At 43.0% G+C, this 18,679-nt stretch overlaps 1 protein-coding gene across 1 annotated transcript in view; it reads right to left on the minus strand.

Moving 5' to 3' along the window:
* The window catches only part of TRPM6 (transient receptor potential cation channel subfamily M member 6), a 720,746-nt gene that overhangs the window by 202,603 nt on the left and 499,464 nt on the right, over positions 1–18,679 (minus strand). The window contains exon 26 of the mRNA XM_086961279.1: positions 14,419–15,572. Coding sequence (XP_086817405.1) covers positions 14,419–15,572 — 1,154 coding nt within the window. The remainder of the gene's footprint in view (positions 1–14,418; positions 15,573–18,679) is intronic.

Raw genomic sequence — 18,679 nt, forward strand, 5'->3', positions numbered from 1 at the left:
TTTGCCAAGAATTTGGCCGGGCAGAGGTCCAAGGGCGACCCAGATTTAAGATTGCCCATAAGCACTAAGGAGGCAGAGGCAGAGATAGATGGAAAAACGGCCAGCGTCGGGCCTAGCGGAGCCACGAGTCCTGAATCGTCCTCGGAGTTGATTCACCTCACGGGCGCCCCCAGTGGAAAAGAGTCCTGGATAAGCTTAATCTTGCTGGTGAAGAAATTTGCTAGATCAGAGGCCCAGGACTTAGAGGGCATACCTTGGGATGCATTGGACCGAGGGGCCATAAATTCTCTGACTATGGTAAAAATCTCCTTACAGGAGTTGGAGGCGGCTTCTATCCTCCCTGCAAGATAGGCTTTTTTTCCCAGGCGAATATCCCGCTGGTAAGCCTTGACCGCTGTCTTGTAGGTTAGCCTTGCCACAGGGTCATATTGTGATCTCCAGGCTCTTTCAGCTGCCTTGCATTGCTGCCGAGCGGTCGACAATGCCGCAGTGAACCAGGGAGCCGAGACACGTTTCGGTGTTAATCGGGGGGCCATCACCGGGGCAAGATCGCCTAGCCTATCCAAAAGCCATGCCTGCAGAGACTCCGGGTCCTTCTCCAGATCTCCTGTGAGGGGGCATGGGTGGTCCAGAGCAGCCTGAGCCAGCATAGCTGGGGTCACGCGATGATATGCCCTGGCGGCTCGGCCCTGTTGCAGAGACATGGGATTAGCAGATTTCGCCGTGCCTTTAACCAAAAATTTGGCTAGCCTGTGGTCTGACCAAAGCACCGGGATAATCTCCTTCACCTCCAAAGGAGATGTCGAGAAGACCTGGTCGAGAGTATGTCCCTTGTCGTGTGTTGGCCCCCAAAGATAAGGGGAAAGGCCCAAGGGGGCCGTAGCCTCCAAAAGTTTGATAGTGTCCGGGTCCAATGGGTCATCCATATGAAAATTCAAATCCCCGGCTACAATGCAGTGTTCTGCTTTCAGGGCCAGACCCGATATAACCCGCTCGAACTCTTCAAAGAAGGTTCCAGGTGAGCCCGGTGGCCTATAGACCAATAGGCCTTTAAAGGATTGGTGTGGTGCCAGCGTGATGGAGAAGGCAAGGGACTCAGAGCCACAGATATCATCTACTGGCAGAATGGAACATGCCACGAGGTAGAAAATTAAGTGAAAAAAGTCGTCCAGACTAGCCAATATAAATATTCCAAGGTATCTCTTTGGATCCGTATTATATGTCCGCCCGAATTCTGGTACTAAAGAGTCTACAGTGCAGTTGGCTAAAATAATTTCCGTTTTGTTAACATTAATTTTATAACCCCCTAGCTTTTGAAAGTCGGAGAAGATTTTTAGAATCTTCAGTTGACTTGAGGGTTTAGAGTCTAAGAAAAGGGCGATATCATCCGCATATAATTTTATATTTGTCATTCCTAATACTGGGGCGGTCTCGGTCTTAATATTCCTAATAGCGATCGCCAGAGGTTCAATAAATAGTGCGAATAAAATTGGCGACAAGGGATGTCCCTTGTTGTGTGCCTCTAGTAACCTGGCAGGACCCAATACTAGTATTATTGACGATAATCTGTGCCCTAGAATTCATATAGAGTTGTTGTAAAAGAGAGATAAAAACATTCGGGAAATTAAAACTGCACAAAAATTGCAAACAGGCAATCCCAAGACACTAGATCGAAGGCTTTCTCCGCATCTAAAAACCAAATTTGAGCCTTCACCTTGTTAATTTTAAAATAATCTAGTGTCTCCAATAAAAATGTAGTGTTGGAATGGAGATGCCTGCCTGCAATAAAACTACACTGATCATGGGCTACCAGTACTCCTACTATTTTATTTAATCGGTTTGCTAAAAGTTTTGTAAAAATGTTATAGTCTGTATTCAGGAGACTTATCGGTCGGTACGAATTTATATTTTCCTTGTCCTTTCCTTTTTTAAAAATACTAACCACCACCGCTGTATGAAAATAATCCGGTGGGGGACTTCCTTGAAGTAAATAATTAACTAAAATCAAAAGTTCTTTGCGCAGAGTTCCCCCAATTTTTTTTCAAAATTTAATCGGCAGGCCATTGTCATCATTGGCCTTACCATTGGGGAAGGACTCTATCACATCATCTAGTTCTAGTAGTGTGAAATCCTGTATGAGGTAATTCTTACCCTCAGCGTCTAGTTTAGGTATTTCAAGTGGCTGTAAGAATTCCATGATAGAGTCAGGTGTAGCCCCCTCAGTCACTTGATATACCCCCTCGTAATGTTTCAGAAACAGCTCACCGATGGAAGTGGTGGTCTTAGCTTGTATTTTAGTAATGGGGTCTGTTAACTGGTCTATTCTATTTCGGACCTGCTTTTCTTTGGTTTGCCAGGCCAGGAGCTTTCCTGTATATTCACTCTCCTCGTATATCTTTTGGGCATAAAGGTTACTATTTGTCTCGCCTAGGTCATAATAAAAATCCTTCATCTTGCGCTTTGCCTCGGAGAGTTTATGCCCAGAGATCATAGATCTGACCCTATAGTGCTCTTGGGTTGCCTGAGAGAGTTCAGTTTGGAGTTTAGTTTTCTCCTCCCTTCTTGCCTTCTGCTTAGGTATTTCTTTAGATGTAATTATCCCACGCAGAGTGTCTTTAAATGCATCCCAGGTTATATTTAATGGGGCTGTACCTCTGTTCTGTGCGAAAAACTGCTCTATCTTTTCATCAATATCTGTGCACCATTGCTGGTCTAGGAGGTTAAGTTTCTTAAAAAACCATCTTCTTGGAGGCCTTGCTTCATAAGCCCCCAAATTAACCTCCATGCAGAGTGCTACATGGTCTGAAAAAGCGTTAGGTAGATGGGCATAGTTGTACAGCTCTAGATCGTGGGATGATAGAAAAAAATCTATCCTTGATGCGGAATTATATTTTGCTGAGTGACATGTGTAATCATTCTTAATGGGATTTAAAATTCGCCAGTGATCGATAACGTCAAGGTCTGTTTTACAACTTTGGACAGCTAGGCAACTTGGGGTTTGTTCTGTCGGCGATCGTTCTTGGAGGAGTCCAATCGGGAGTTTTGTAATAGATTAAAGTTTTCCCCCCAGAATATTGGCCCAGAGAGACCCGTTAATGCATGCTTTACCTGTAGAATTGGTAGAGGGTCGTCCAAAATTGGTGCATAAATTATGGCAAGAATGACATTAACATTGTATAATTTACCATGTGCAACTGCCCATCTACCTCTGGGGTCTATAAACGTCCCTTCCAGAAGAAAATCTACATGTCTCCCTATTAATATGGAAACTCCTCTCTGAGCCATCCCGGCAGAAGCAGATATATTATGGCCCGCCCAGCTTTTGAATAGTTTATCTGACTCAGCCTGATCTTTGTGGTGGGTTTCTTGCAAATAGATAACGTCTGGATGAGGTTTTTTAGCCAGCATTCAATGGCATTCCTTTTGAGAACGTTATTCAGGCCATTTGCGTTTAAAGAGATTAACTTCACCATACTATTTGTTGGTCAAAATATTGGGCGCAACCCTCGGCTTGTGCAAATGTGCAATCAGCAGCATATATAAATAATAAACAATATATTTAATATTAGCAGCAGATATTCATAGAGATATTCATAGAGAGGCTGAATTTCTCTGTGCAAATATGCAAATGAGCAGCGAGAATGTAAAGTGACAGTAGAGCTTGGAAAGTTGTACCCTTCCTTGTGCAAAACACGCAAATAATCAACACATTATGTAATCTCATCTTATAAAAAAGAATAAAAGTAAGCAGCATGAATATATAGTATCAACAGATAATCATAGAGGGACTGCCTTTCTCTGTGGAAATATGCAAATAAGCAGCAAAATTGTACAATAGCAGCAAAACTTGAAGGATTATGCCCCCCCCTAGTACAAAATACACAAGTGCGCTCATAGAATCTTATCATCTTGTCATAATCCATGCGAGCTAAAGTGGCGAGTGCAAGATATCAGAATTAGGTTGCCCTTTTTTGTGCAAGAAAAAGAGAAAAAAGAGAAAGAAAGAAGAGAAAAAAAAGCCTCTTAGATATAACATTGCTTGTACCATAATTGTGACAGTGTGGAAAAACACATAATTTTTTTTTTTTGCATTTGAACTCTCTTTTTTTTCCCCCTTGCGACACCCCCCTTCACCCCCCTTCCCTCCCCCCCTTGAGTGGACGGAGACCCCGAGTGTCCCACTGCCGTCCTTCTCTGATATTTCTTCTTTTTGGATGCCATCTCATTGCATCCTTATGTGCTTCCTGTTTCCATCATAGGCCCGCCGTGGAGTGATAGTAGATTCAGCAACTTATTATGCCCCGAGGCCGTCGAGGAAAGTCTGGGCTTCGTGCAAGGCCGAAAATATAAAAAAAATTCCTTTGGCCAAGACTTTCTGCACTATCATGGCTTGGGCTCCCTTGCTCTTAAAGGAGTCGATGAGTTTCACAAAGTCCCTGCGTCTATGAGCAGATGCTGCCGACATGTCAGCAAAGATTCTAAAATTATTCACACCCTCCGCGTTGAAAGTTCTTTTAGAAAATGCAATGTTTCAAATTTTTTCTTTTACCCTAAAGTCGGAGAAATTGAGCAGGATTGTGCGGGGGTATTTCAAGTTATTAGGTTTATGTGCAGGGACTCTGTGCGCCCTTGTAATAGTCAGGTCGCCTTGTAGCTCAAGAATGGCTTTTTTCAGTAGAGACTCTGACCACCTAACTAAATCCTTGTCTTCAAGACCCTCTGGTATGCCTACTAGTCGTAGATTAGACCTCCTACTATAATTCTCAAGGTCCTGCAGCTTTTCCTCTAAATGGGATTTGTCTCTATTGGCCTCCGTAAGATATTTCTGTATTGCAGTCAAAGAGTCCTCTAAAGATGATATTCGGACTTCAGCCTCAGAAACTCTCAGGGGGATATTGCCCAGACACTCCTCCATCTTCGTAAGCCTGCTGCGCAAGAGTGAAATTTCCTGAGCCTGGGAGAGTTTAAAGTCTCTTAATTCCTGGAGGATAGTCACTAGGATATCTTCAATCGTATTCGCTTTTGTAGCACTCGGGAGAGAGAGCAAACCATCCTCCAGGGAGATCAGGGAGGCTTCTAGATTTAGGACTTGGCTTGGAGCTTTCGTAGTTTGCTTGTTGCTTGGGCTTGTAGCCGGCTGTAGCGGAGGGTGGGATGGAAGGGCGGCGGTGTAGGGAGAGGACGTAGTTGAAACCGTTGGTGCGGGTGGTGCTACGTCTTTTAACCCTGCCACCACTGCGGGAATTGCCATCGGTGTCTTGTGAGTTGTAGGGCTGCTTGTCTTTCCTCCAGCATTGGAAACATCATGTTCTGAAGCGCCGCTTGCACTCCCTTGTTTCAACTCCCCCCGTGTAGGAGTGCGCTGAATTTCGTAGTTATTCGAAAGGAGCTTCTTTCACCCAAACTGAGAAAAAAGTTTATGCAAGTGTGGCCGGAAAGTTCCGCTGAATGGTCTCGCTCTGGTTCTACCGATGGGCTTGCCTGGCTCAGCCTTCCCTCAAACTCCACTACCAGTGTCCGGTTTTCCCAAGTGCAAGGGATAGTAAGGGATAACAAGCTCCATGGGCAAGAGAGTCAGAGTAAGAGTCAGAGCTCAACTTTACTTTTTTTTTTTAAATAACACAGCGAGCCCAGCAGTGAGCTGAAAGGCACTGAGTTCAGCGTACTAGCAGTGGCGGCAGGTGAAGAGGCGTAGAGAGAGGAAGTGGTGCGAGCGCGAGCTGGTAGAACCCTGCCCAGCGCGCCTTACCTCGTGAAAGGAGACCAGCGTCCAACGTCCCCGGTATCCCAGCAATTTGTTGCTGCAGGCGCTGGTGCTACAGTCTCGTCAGCAGGGTGTCTGAGCGAACTCAGGCATTGAGCCCCAGTAGACGGCAATAGACAGCAGACACACTCCGCTCAAATCCCTTCCAAAATCAGCTGCGGGTTCGCATTGAAGCTCCGACTCTTGGCTCCGACATCTAGCGAGGGACCGGCGTTGCTTGCATGGGCGTGGCTACGAGGAAACAGGAAACAGGAAGCACAACGGCGACGTGCGTGGGTTCACGTCAGCCGTTCATCGCCAAGTCCACCTTATAATGATTTTTTAAATCAAAGTTCTATGAAGTTGCATGCAAAAATGTATGTTTTAACATTTTTCAAAAATATGAAATGAAGTTAGACGAAAACATCAACTTGAAAAAGCATTAGGTCTGGCTTTAAAGTGTTGCACACTAAATGCTCACTGGCTCACGATTCACACAGCACTCACATGGAAAGAGTCTTTTAACTTTGATGTAAGCCTTCTCTGGTTCGATGGAAAATGATCACAATCAAGCATGCATCAACAGAGGTACAAATATTGCAAGAGGGTTCCTAGGGCTGAACCCGAGAGTTGAAATTATTGGGGCATGTGCCAGTAAACGTTTTTTGCACCATACACTAGGAGAAAATAAGTAACAGATGTGGCAGCAGTATCTGAAAGAGACAGATAAGATATTTGGCTAAGCCAAGCAAGATGCATTCCTACATTACAAACAGGATGAGACAGCTGCCTGGATCAACAATCTTCTCCCTTCAACTTGGAAGCAAGGAAGATCTTCAAAAATGAGTAAAAACTGCATATACAAGAGCCCCACTGAGAGTAACACAAAAATTTTGGCCATGGTAGTAGTTGCAGGGAGTGGGCCAAAAGCCAATGACTACCGAATGGAGGCCCATATCTAAGATTGATTCTGTAGAACCAACACTTCCATTGTACCCACAATTAACTACACAATTAACTACAAAAGGTTATTGAATGTCCAACAAGTAATAGAAGAAAGACATTCCAGAAGTTCAAGGGGTAAATCAGTGTTAGTATAATTTTGTTATAACAGGAACTGAGTTTTAACAAATTAGATTTAAAAATTACAGCTAAAAGAATAAATTGACAAAACTAAAGAAGATAATGAACATTAAACAATTCTACAAAGCACCCAATGGCTCTTAATAAATCAGTTTTCAGAGATTTTACCTTAAACAATCTTTAATGTACACACAACTAAATACTAAACATAAAATTACAAATGTACGCAATGAAAATGAGACCTCTCTTATAACAACTGAACTAGAGCTCTTTGTCACAAGACCTATCAGTGTTAAACAATGTATAGCTACTTCCTATGATGTTCATCACTTCTTTACAATGGGAAGTACTTCCTCTTGCAGTTGCTATACAGTTATCAATCTAAACCTAATTTCACTTGCGCTTGTCAGAAATCTAACAATGTGATTCCCCTTCCTAGTGCATTGCTCAAAGAGTTTACAATATAAAACCTAGCTCTCATAATGATGTGGCAGAGTAGTCAAGGGAGGATTCAGGGATGTGTAGTGGGCAAGAAACTCCAAACTGAGCAACACACAATACATTAAAGTTCAGCCAATGCCTTTTCTTTATAAAGAAAGAGTACTGTAATGCAGACACAACTACATACCATACCTTCTGGTATAGAAACAATATTTCCTTACCTGCTTGTGTAAAATAGAACCTGAGTTATGCCCTTTTGATATCTGGTGCGGGACAGTAATACTTTCTGTTGCTTCTATAGAAAGGAGACTCTTGATCTGCTAATTTCAGAGACTCCTTAGCCCTAACGCTGCCAAACTGTAGACTTTCCTACTATATATGCTATCTAATGCTTTGAATTTCTTGACCGGTAAGAAACAGAAAAGGAAATAAATCTACAAAAACTGGATATGGATATCAAGGTTAAATAGTCTGAATGGCTTGTAAAACCAACAACAAGGTTATTGTATGAGTCTTAAGCATCCTGACTGTATTTCCAAAGTAAGGCCTCATGCTGGCCTCTTTTAGTCACCTTTTCCATGGACATCACTCTGATGTTTTGTGGCAGTTTATTCTTATGACTATATATTCTTTCTGTGGTTGATTGCTTTCACACATATATACATACAGGATCTAAGTATGGTTGGAAGGTTTTGGAAGTAATGGATGCACGTTCACTGGCAGCATGGAGTGTCTTCCTAATTTTTTCAATTTTACTTTTGTTCCAGATACACTAGTCCTATTTAATAAAGGTTATTGTTTGTCGCTGTTCGTTGAGCATTTCATTTAAGTTTATTCCCTATACAGGTCTTCTTCCTGTGGTTTCCTTTGCCTGCCCTCCTTTCTGACATTTCATTTTCAGTGTGCCCTGAAGAAGGTGGTACACTGCATTTGGGATTTGCACTGAAACTCACATCAGCGCTAATTAAATGTGAACCTTGAGGAAATATAAGTGCGATCAACAGAAAAATATTACTATGAGAGTGCATTACCCCTATGTTCAACTGAAAGTCTGTATAATTTGAAAGTAATACAATAGAATATGTTGAGTATGTATATGACATGCTAGTGTACATACATATGCACAATAATGATTCGTATAATATTGTGTTTTCATATTATTTTGCAGTATTAGTTTCAAGTTATTATATGTTTTGGTCTATTCTCTAGTTCTGTACTTGATGGTTTTAATCACTTATGTTGATTAATCTATGTATTAATGAGTTATAATTGACATGTTTGCAGGTATGTTGACATTTTAGTATGGTTGGAGGGTATATTAGCAATAACCTTGAGAAAATACATGGTTATGTGTCCATCAATCAATCAATCAGAGCATTTGTAGAGCACACTACTCACCCGCGAGGGTCTCAAGGAGCGGGGGGGGAGGTGCTGCTACTGCTCGAATAGCCAGGTCTTAAGTAGCCTCCTGAAGGTTAGAAGGTCCTGGGTCTGCTGTAGGAGGATGGGGAGGGTGTTTCAGGACTTGGCAGCGTGGTGGGAGAACAATCTGCCACCGGTGGTTGCTCTTCGGATGCGGCGGACGGTGGCGAGGGCAAGGTTGGCGGAGCGGAGCTGGCGGTTCTGGGTGTAGAAGGTGAGTCGTCTGCTGAGGTATGCCGGTCCTGTGTTGTGGAATGCCTTATGTGCATGGGTGAGGAGCTTGAAGGTGATCCTCTTGTTGACGGGAGACCAGTGCAGGTCTCTCAGGTGGGGTGTGATGTGGCTGTGGCAAGGGATGGCAAGGATCAGGCGTGCAGAGGTGTTATGTATGCGTTGTAGTCGTTTTTAGGAGTTTGGCTGAGGCTCCAGCGAAGAGGGTGTTTCCGTAGTCCAGCCTGCTGCTGACGAGGGCCTGGGTGATGTTTTTTCTTGTCTCTGTGGGGATCCACCTCTAGATCTTGCGGAGCATGTGGAGGGTGTTGAAGCAGGAGGATGAGACGGCATTGTCTTGCTTGGTCATGGAGAGTCTTGAGTCGAGGATAAACCCCAGGTTGCGTGCATGGTCGGTGGGTGTTGGTGCTCTTCCCAGTGTGGTCGGCCACCAGGAGTCATCCCAGGCTGAGGTGGTGGAGCCGAGGATGAGGACCTCAGTTTTGTCCGAGTTCAGTTTCAGACGGCAGTTCTTCATCAACTCGGCGACGGCTTTCATTCCTTTGTTGAGGTTGGTTTTGGCGGTGAGGGGGTCCTTGGTGAGGGAGAGGATCAGCTGGGTGTCATCGGCGTAAGAGTTGATGTTGAGGTCGTACAATGGGGCAACATGGGCGAGCGGTGCCAAGTAGATGTTGAACAATGCCTGCCTGAGGGATGATCCTTGGGGTACTCTGCAGATGATCTCGGAGGCTTCGGAGTGGAAAGGGGGGAGGCGGATGCTCTGGGTTCTGCCGGAGAGAAAGGAGATGGTCCATTCCAGAGCCTTACCTCGGATCCCTGTGTGTGGAGGCAAGTGTGTAGGGTGCGGTGGCAGACAGTGTTGGAGGTGGCTGATAGGTCCTGGAGGATGAGGGCCGAGGTTTCGCCGTGTCCAGCAGGGCCCTGATGTCATCGGTGGTGGGGATAAGGACAGTTTCAGTAATGTGGTTACTGCGGAACCCGGACTGGGATGGGTCCAGGATGTTGTTCTCCTCGAGGTAGCGGGTCAGTTGTCTGTTGACGGTTTTCTCAATGACCTTCGCTGGGAACAGGAGCAGGGAGATGGGCCGGATGTTCTTGAGGTCCCTCAGGTCCGCCATGGTTTCCTGGAGTGAGACGTTGATCTCGGCGGGCTTCCTGCTCTCCGGGAAGGTCGCGGTTTCGAAGGAGATGTTGATGGTCTTGCGGAGATGGGGTGCTATGCTGGCGCTAGCTTTGTTGAAGATGGGGTGTGGGCATGAGTGTGACGGAGAGCCGGAATGGATGGTGTTCATGATTTTGATGGTGTCGTCATCGTCTATGTTGGTCCAGGTGAACAGGGGGTTGATGTGGGTGGTGTCCATGTGGTCTGAGGTGTCAGTGGCTGTTGGGCGGTCTGGTTGTTGAAGCTGTCGTGAATGTCTGCAATCTTTCAATGGAAAAAGGTGGCAAGGGAGTTGCACAGGTCTTGCAATGGTGGGATGTCGATGGTGTTGGAGCTAGGGTTGGAGAGTTCCTTCACGATGTTGAAGAGCTCTTTGCTGTTGTGTGCGTTGTTATCAAGGCGGTCCATCGGCATGTGTTTATATTAGGTTATATGTATGTCCAAATTGTATCTATAAAGTACAGTAAGAAAATGTGCTAAAATAGAAATTTCAAAAGAAAAAATACTAAATACATCGTTTTTTGACACATTTGTTTTCTAATCTGGGTTTGTATATGTAGGCACAAAATATATGAAACAAATATATGCTATAAATGAAATAAATGTATGAGAAGTATATCCAGCTAATGTAATAGAGTTGGCAGCTGTTGTTTACTGCTCTGAGTGCATTTCTCTTGGTTCTGCCTCTCTATATTTGATGAGTAAGGGGCCCTCTTATTTTCCTTAGGTACATCTTGTGTCTGACATGACCCAACCCATATCCTAGCCTGCCCTCAAATGGCAACAGCAGTTAATATTTAATTAGTCAACTGATTTTTGCTAAAACATCCCACATGGCTTTGTACATTCAGAAATGGAATCCCGCACTTATATTTAAGCATTCATCAATGCTGATATGAGCAACTTGAAACCCAATACATCAGCCCTTCAGGAGTCACTCATTAAAATGCCATCCTTTTAGGCCTAAGGTAATATTTATTTATAAATAAATATTACCGTAGGCCTATGCAAAGGCCCCCTAGGCTTTTAGTTCACCAAAAGACTAAATTCCCCAAACATGTGTATACCATAGACAATGGGCAATTAAACTGGACCAGATAAGATCTATTAAAGCTCAAAGAACTTACTTATTTGAGTACTCTTCTCTGAGTACCCAACCAGCTACCTTACCAGAGTCCACGACCACAGACAAATAGATGTTTGCACTCATTTTAAGGTGCTGATTAAATGTCTTTGCTTACTCACCACCTGAAATAATGCTAGCTGCCCACATTCTTCATTACAGAAATGTGATGCAATGTCACAGCAGTGGGAAGTGTCCAGGTTCCCATTTGTAAAAAAAAAACCCTATCTGTTGGGAAATCTTGGTAAAGCTATAACAATAAGCGTCCAACGTGCACTGAGGAGGGCTCTGTTGTGTAATTTCACTTTGCAAACTCATACCTTTTAACAAACTGGTCTTCAATTCTGCTGCCAGCAGGTGGGTAATAGACCTGTGATTATAGATGTATGCAGAAGATGTTATGGGAATGTGAGAACGTCAACCTTTTTGCCCTGATCAGCCCCATTTTGTTGCTTGGTACTGGTGGAAACTTACTCTGACTTCACCCTGGGCTCTGCTTTTCATGCACAGGGCTTGGATTACAAGGATATGCAAATTAGGTGTAATTTTAATTGGTACTGACAGCCTAGCTGCATGTCCCTATTATATAAGGCATGTAGAGTTAGAGGCCCAGTAAACCTAATGCACTTAAGTGTGCACTACTGTAGTGCCTGCTGTCACTTTAAGAGCAAAACTACCTTTCAGGCTGCCTTTACCTTAAATTGAAATGCACATTCAACTTTGGATTTAAAGGTACTTCCAATGTCTTAAACTACCTTATGTTTACATATAAGTCAGCACGAAGGTCTCGCCTAGGTCCTCCAGAGGTTTGGAGCCTTGTAACTATAAGCAGGGACATTATAAAATATGTTTTATAAGCCCTGTGAGGGAACAACTGTCAAATTCGTTTTTCACTATTGTAGTGAATGGCTGTATAGGCCAACATTTTTATTAAGCATAAATATTGACAAGAGCCACCTAAAATATACTTCAATGTATCGAATTATTGTTCAGATAAATACAACAACTTGCCACTATTATATTTACAATAACTAATATGGAAAATAAGTTATTAAACTTTCTATTATGTGAGCTAAAATCCAGCTTTCAGCTGCCCTGTCCTGATTGGTCAGCCTTTCACAGGCTGAGACAGAGCTGCTTGATGAGTTGTGAAGTGTCCTGTCAGAGTAGACAATGGATTTCCTGTTGGTGGATAACTATAGCTGCAGAAGCCAAAAGAAAGGAATAGTGTTGGGGAGCCAAACTGGTCTTCAAAAGAAAAATGCCAGTCTGGGACCAGCACAGACTGACCCCCACATATTGCACCCCCAGCCACACAGAAGCCTCAGTAACAAGATTAGTCATGGGGTTGGAAGATTTGTGTTAGTGAAACGTAGCCACACCATTGGGTTGGCAGAGCCTGATCTTACCTTCAAGGTGACGCATTCTGCATTTTGAATTTTGTGAGAGTACTGCATTCTGAGACAAGAATATGTCACACTTTGGAGGAAGTGGGCATCCCACTGGTCAGGGGTACGCCCCTGCTTGACACACAGAAACTGCGAATAAATATAGAAGAGCTGCAATGCAACTCAGGTCTGCTGCCCGAAACTACAAGGAGAAGAAGGACTGCCCGGCTGGAATCTGATTATGCACCCAAAGTACTCACTCTGAAGGGCTGCACCTGCCGCTCAATCTGGTACTATAGCCCTAGGGACTTGGCCTTGCTTCAAGAACAATTAAGGAGTAGACTCACTTCAAGCTACAGCTAAACAGAGCCCACCTGCATCATCTCCATCAAGAGTCTCCTTCCTGGAATGAGAACAGTGGACATTTAAGGATTTGGTCAGATACATTGTGGGAATTGTATTTCAGACATCCCAAGAACCCTATAACAGATTCCAGGCCCTTGGATTTGTGTTTTGGACACTTTGAACTCTCAAGAGGAACTTCAGGAAGAAGTAATAGAAGTTTGGGTAAGTTTTGGGAACTTTCTGTCAGAAAACTCCATAAGGTGACCTACTTGAAGACGAGAGTCAAGTTGGCAACCATCAGCTGCAACCCGGCCTGGAATTCGGGTTTGTCCCACTAAAAGCTCCAGAGCTCCAGAGTTCCAGGATTTGACCGAGGCCTCGTGGAGAAGCAATTTGATGACATTGCATCAAAATTGGCCTGCTGGAGGGGACCACTTAACAATGAGGGAAAAATCCTTCAGACTCATTTCTAAGTCCAAAGGTAAAATTTTAACTGGGGCCTCCAGCTGAGTGTATCCAAGTAGGAGTCCATCGCGGTTGGCCTCAAAGTTTGACTTTGTCCCAGTTAAGAGCGACCAAATGTCCTAAAGTGGGCCTATATGTTTTTAAGCACTGGAAAGTGTTTATTCTTTAGAAATTCATATCTCTTGTTTCCTACATTGGATTTTTGTCATTTTGGTGTTTCTTTGTTTATAAAAATGTAAGCTATTCTTATAAATTGGAGTTGGATTTTTAGTCTGTGTTGTGTCTTACTTTTTAATGAATTGGGGTTTTCCAATGCTTCGCCCACCTGTTTCCTAAGTTAAGCGTGCCTGTTTGTTGCCAGCCAGGGAATCATTTATTGAGTACCTAAGTGAACCTTTTATGGTGATGGGGACTTATTAAGAGTGGCAAGTCACTACTTATTACTACTAATAATCCACTTTCCAACAGGGAGATATTCAATTGTTTTTCAAAGCACACTAAAATATAAGGTGGTGCCTTAAAGGAGTTTATATTTTCCATCCACTACGTATGCTAATATTTTTAAAAGCTTGTGGCATGTGTACACTGTGCCTTAGATTAATTGCATATCTCTTTTAAGCTTCAGTAATTTTTCCCAATACCCCAACAATGTTTGTGTGTTATGTTTTTCTGAGATTATATTTAATTCAAAGAAAATAGTAGCTGTAGTACAGTAGAAACATGCCTTTATGAAAACTGCCATTTTGAAATGTGTCTTTGAAAACAATCTAAACTGTGTGGGCAAGATTGCTCAAATAATTAAATTAAGTGGTGTCACTTAATCATGCTAAATTAGTTGTTAGTCAAAGTTTCAGGAGTACATATGTAAATGGCAATTCAGTGATAACATCTTGTTATACTTGGTCTAATGACTGGTGCCACAACACATTACTGCTGTAAAAGCAGTGGAAGATATAGATCCACCAAAGCAGGGACAGAAGAAACCCACATAGTAAAAGTATAATAAAGTACTTGCCTTTGGTTGAGCTGGTTTTGACTTTCCCCATATTCTCCAACTTGCGGGACTTGAAACTAGCAGCCTTGCAGAAAGACCAATCTTTGCGAAGAGGATTGATCCAAAAAGAAGTGCTCTGCCGTCGCAAGGAACCACACTCTGAACTGTTGCAGCTATGCGCCGATTTCTCAAAGCTGAAAGCAAAGGATTTCGACTCTTTTATTTTGACTCTCCGGGGGATGCTATTGCTGCAGGTCATCTCAGTAGCATTGTCACTATCATGCACCATTCCCTCCTGCATTTTCTTCTGTGTGAACACTCCGGTTTCATCCCCTTCTGAGAATGCCCAGTTCACATAGCCACCACCTGCATCTTCACTAGGAATATCTAGTGGAAGGGAAATCTGTAAGTTTTTGTTGGAGACTTGTAGATTTTTGAGGAAGGCTTGTTCTTTTGAAGAGTGCTTTATCATCGTCCCATTGTTGAGTAGTGTTGGCAAGTTAATAGATTGATCCCAGTTGCAATCTTGGTGTTCCCAGTCATGATTCACAGATAGACTCCGTAAACTTAGTTCTAGTGGAACATTGCAAGCATTTGTTTGTCTCTTTCCTGCTGACAAGTCTGCCTTGTTTTCAATGAGGGTATTAGGCAGGTGGAAAACATCATCATCAAGTGCCTCATCTTGACATGGAGGGACAAGCAAAAAGTTTCCATAGTGAGAAGATTTGTTTTCTGAAGATACCCCGGATGTTGCTGTGTCACTTTCTATTTCATGCTCTTCCTGGCCCCCAACGGCACCCTTGCTTATTTCTTGAATGGGGCTATGGCATTCAGAGGGCCACTGGCTCCTTGCCATGGTTCTAAGAAGTGAAGGTGGCATGCTGTAATAATTGTACTGCTTGTCATTGATCCCATCCAAACTATCCAAAGTTTTGGAGTACATAACGTTGCTCCAACTGTGTGGGAGCTTTTTGCAGGCGTGGCGACTGTTATCCACCAGCATGGCTTCCTCCACTTGTAATGTGTCCACAGCAGAGATCACTTTCAAGGTGTCCACTGTTAAGGCTGAGAGGTCTTGCAGGTGTCCTAGCTGGCTGTCCAAGGAAATCAAGGCATCTTTAATGTAAAACACCTTCTCATTCACTTCCTTCAGCTGCTGAAACATCTCCTCCACTCTAAAAAGAAAGAATATGTGATTTCATTATTTTTCATATTTTTTTACTTTCCCACCATGCTCACATTGAAAAAGGTAAAAATAAATAATCAAGGCATGGTCAACATTTGGCAAGCTGTCACAAACTTTCTGTGTTGTGTAATGTGAAGAGACAATGGATATGCTATACAAACAGGCTTAAATGGGACAAGAACATCGTGTTTGCTGGTATCTTGAACTTAACAAGTTCAGAAGCAACATTTTCATAGTGGGAGTATTGGTCCTGAGGTACTGATAAGGACAGACAACACAACTATGTGTTGAGCTGACCCTTATACATTTGCCAGAGCTAGAAACAAATATTTGATGCGGAGTAAAGGGTTGCTGATCATGCTTTCTGGATATGCAATATTATGTCAAAGATTTTAGCAGCAGCAAAAGGCTTCTGCTGTACAGGTGAACTAAGTTTTATACTTTGGGAACAGTGTAGACCAATATGAAATATTGCCTACTCTGTATTCAGAGGGGCCATATGCACAGCCACCAATCTCATCTGGGGTACCGCTAGGTGGAACACACATCATATATTCAATTCAGAAAGCTTTATTCAACATTCAATAATGAATTCATAAAAGCATACAAGTTAAAAAAGAGCGACAAACACAGCATATCACAAAAATACAATGAGTAAAAATCATGTTATGTTAAAAAAAAGCGGGCAAATCCGGTGAGTTAAAAACAAGTACATTAAGAATTATAATAATATACAGAGATAAAAAAGAAAGCCTTTACATTGAATTTCTGAAACTAATCAATACTTTTAAAAAACTGGACATAGCCTGGGCCGCACAAACATTTTCCAGCTGTTGTAATCTAACATAGGCTGTTCTGCAAGAGCGGTGACCCCATGCTTTCAGGATTGGTTTTAAAATAATCCTCTGTGGAGCTATATAAAATTTACAAAATAATATGCAATGTAGATTAGATTGAGGGGATAAGTCATCACAGGGGCAGGTAGGTAAGTCCTTCGACCAGATATTACAAGATGGTAAAGTGATGATACGAAAGAAAGTTCCAAACCTGAACCGAGATAATAACATTCTTGAATAACAGGTAAGATCACTTAAAAGATACAATTGAGGCCCTGGGTTAATAGTAATTTCCTGAAAGGCAAGTACCGTGTTTTTGAGTTTTTCTATGGACCATCTTTTGTTGGTTAGGTGATTCGTGGCAAGTTGTTTCAGTGATTTTCTAGTAATCATTTCCATACTAAGTGGTCAAAGGAAAAACTCGGGATGGCCCAGCTCGGTCATCAACGCTTGGACGTGGGATAACCATTTTATATGTTTGACTCCATCCAAGGTAAGACAGTCAGAAATTAAGTTACGATTAAAAGCTGTCTCCGGGGTGACCCATACCTTGTGCCATAAAATAATGGGTGCAATTTTTATGGTGTCAGAAATAAAAGGTAAACCTAATTCAATATGGGTGAGGTAAGTTGCTGAGGATTTGGGTACCCCCAGCAGATATCTGAGGTATTGGTTTTCAATTAGTTGAATAGATGTTGTGTTCTCAATACCCCAGATACCCGAGCCATAGGTGGCCGTGGATATACCCTTAGCCTGATATATTGTAATTAGTTCGTTGACGGGTCTGCCCCCGAGTTTCACCGCAAAGTTGTGGAGAGCACCGATCGCCCTCTGAAAAGCTAGTTTTCTCGCTTTGACTGCTATGTGCCAAGTGCATTTCCTGTCAAAGGATATTCCGAGGTAAGGAAAATGGTCGATGGTCTCCAACTTCCTGCCTTCAAGATATATGGGACAGGCTGCTTTCTTGGTGCCATGCCCGCAAGCCATGGTGTATGTTTTAGTGATGTTGACATTCAGCCCCTTATCTTTCATATATGTGTTAAATTTTGTGACTGCCCTCTGGAGACCCACCCTGGTTTGTGACATAATGGCCGCATCGTCTGCGTACAGAAGTATGGGGACAGGGAGGCCCTGGGATGAAGCGAAGTCATAGGGTAAACTCTTTAGATGATCACCAATAGAGTTGATGTATAAAGTGAATAACAGGGGTGCTAAGACGCACCCCCTGTCTCACTCCCCTTTTAATGGAAAATTTGGACGAACACTCCCCTTGTTTCCCAAAACGCACCCTGGCCCCAGCATCCCTATACAGTTCCTTGATGAAGTTTAAAATGGTTACATCAATTCCCAGGTCAGATAGTGTGGACCAAAGTTGGTTGTGGTCCACACAGTCAAAAGCAGAGCTTAGGTCAATAAAAGTGATAAAAAGGTTCCCTTTTCTGGCCTGGGTATACTTGGAAATTAATAAATACAAATTTAAGCTCTGCTCAACTGTTCCCATGCCAGTACGGAAACCATACTGGAAATTAGATATGATGTGTCCTTCATCAGCCCACGATTGGATTCGCTTTAAGACGATGCGACCGGCCACTTTCATTAGGGCGTCTAGAAGGGAAATAGGCCGGTAGCAAGTTGGATCTTGTCTATCACCCTTTTTGAAGATAGGGACCACTATGGCCTCAGTCCATGTTGGTATTAGTCCAACCATGTTTGCGCTGTTCATAGCATTAGTTAAAGCGGGCCCAGAGATCAATTTCGTGTTTAAAAACATCAATTAGAATGCCATTCGGCCCAGGGGCTTTACCGGAAGGACTCACCCTTATAGCCATTTTAAGCTCATCACAGGTAAAGGAAATTCCTAGAGGGAAAACTCCCCTACAAGCATGTCCCTTATTTCCAGACGTAATGGTAAGATCAGGAGTTACATGTTCACAGGAGGTTACGCTATCATAGAGAGTTTCAAAGTGAGTTACCCATGTTTCACCATTTATAGCAATATCTATCACCGATATATTGTTTTTATCACGAAAAATTGGGGCATTAACCGCCTTCCAGAATGAGGTTGAATCTCTGTTTTTAGATGCACTGATCAAGGCCTGCCAAGCTTCGTATTTCAGTGATTTCTCCCTGATTTTCAATGCTACATGGTAAGAGCGTCTAGCTTCACGAATTTCAGGCTAGATCAAGGAGTAGTATGGAGGACCTTTTTTAGATTTTTTAATGCTTTGGTACAATTGTGATCAAACCAACCAATTTGATG

This window comes from Lissotriton vulgaris, chromosome 3_1 (assembly GCF_964263255.1).
Source record: "Lissotriton vulgaris chromosome 3_1, aLisVul1.2, whole genome shotgun sequence".
NCBI lineage: Eukaryota > Metazoa > Chordata > Amphibia > Caudata > Salamandridae > Lissotriton > Lissotriton vulgaris.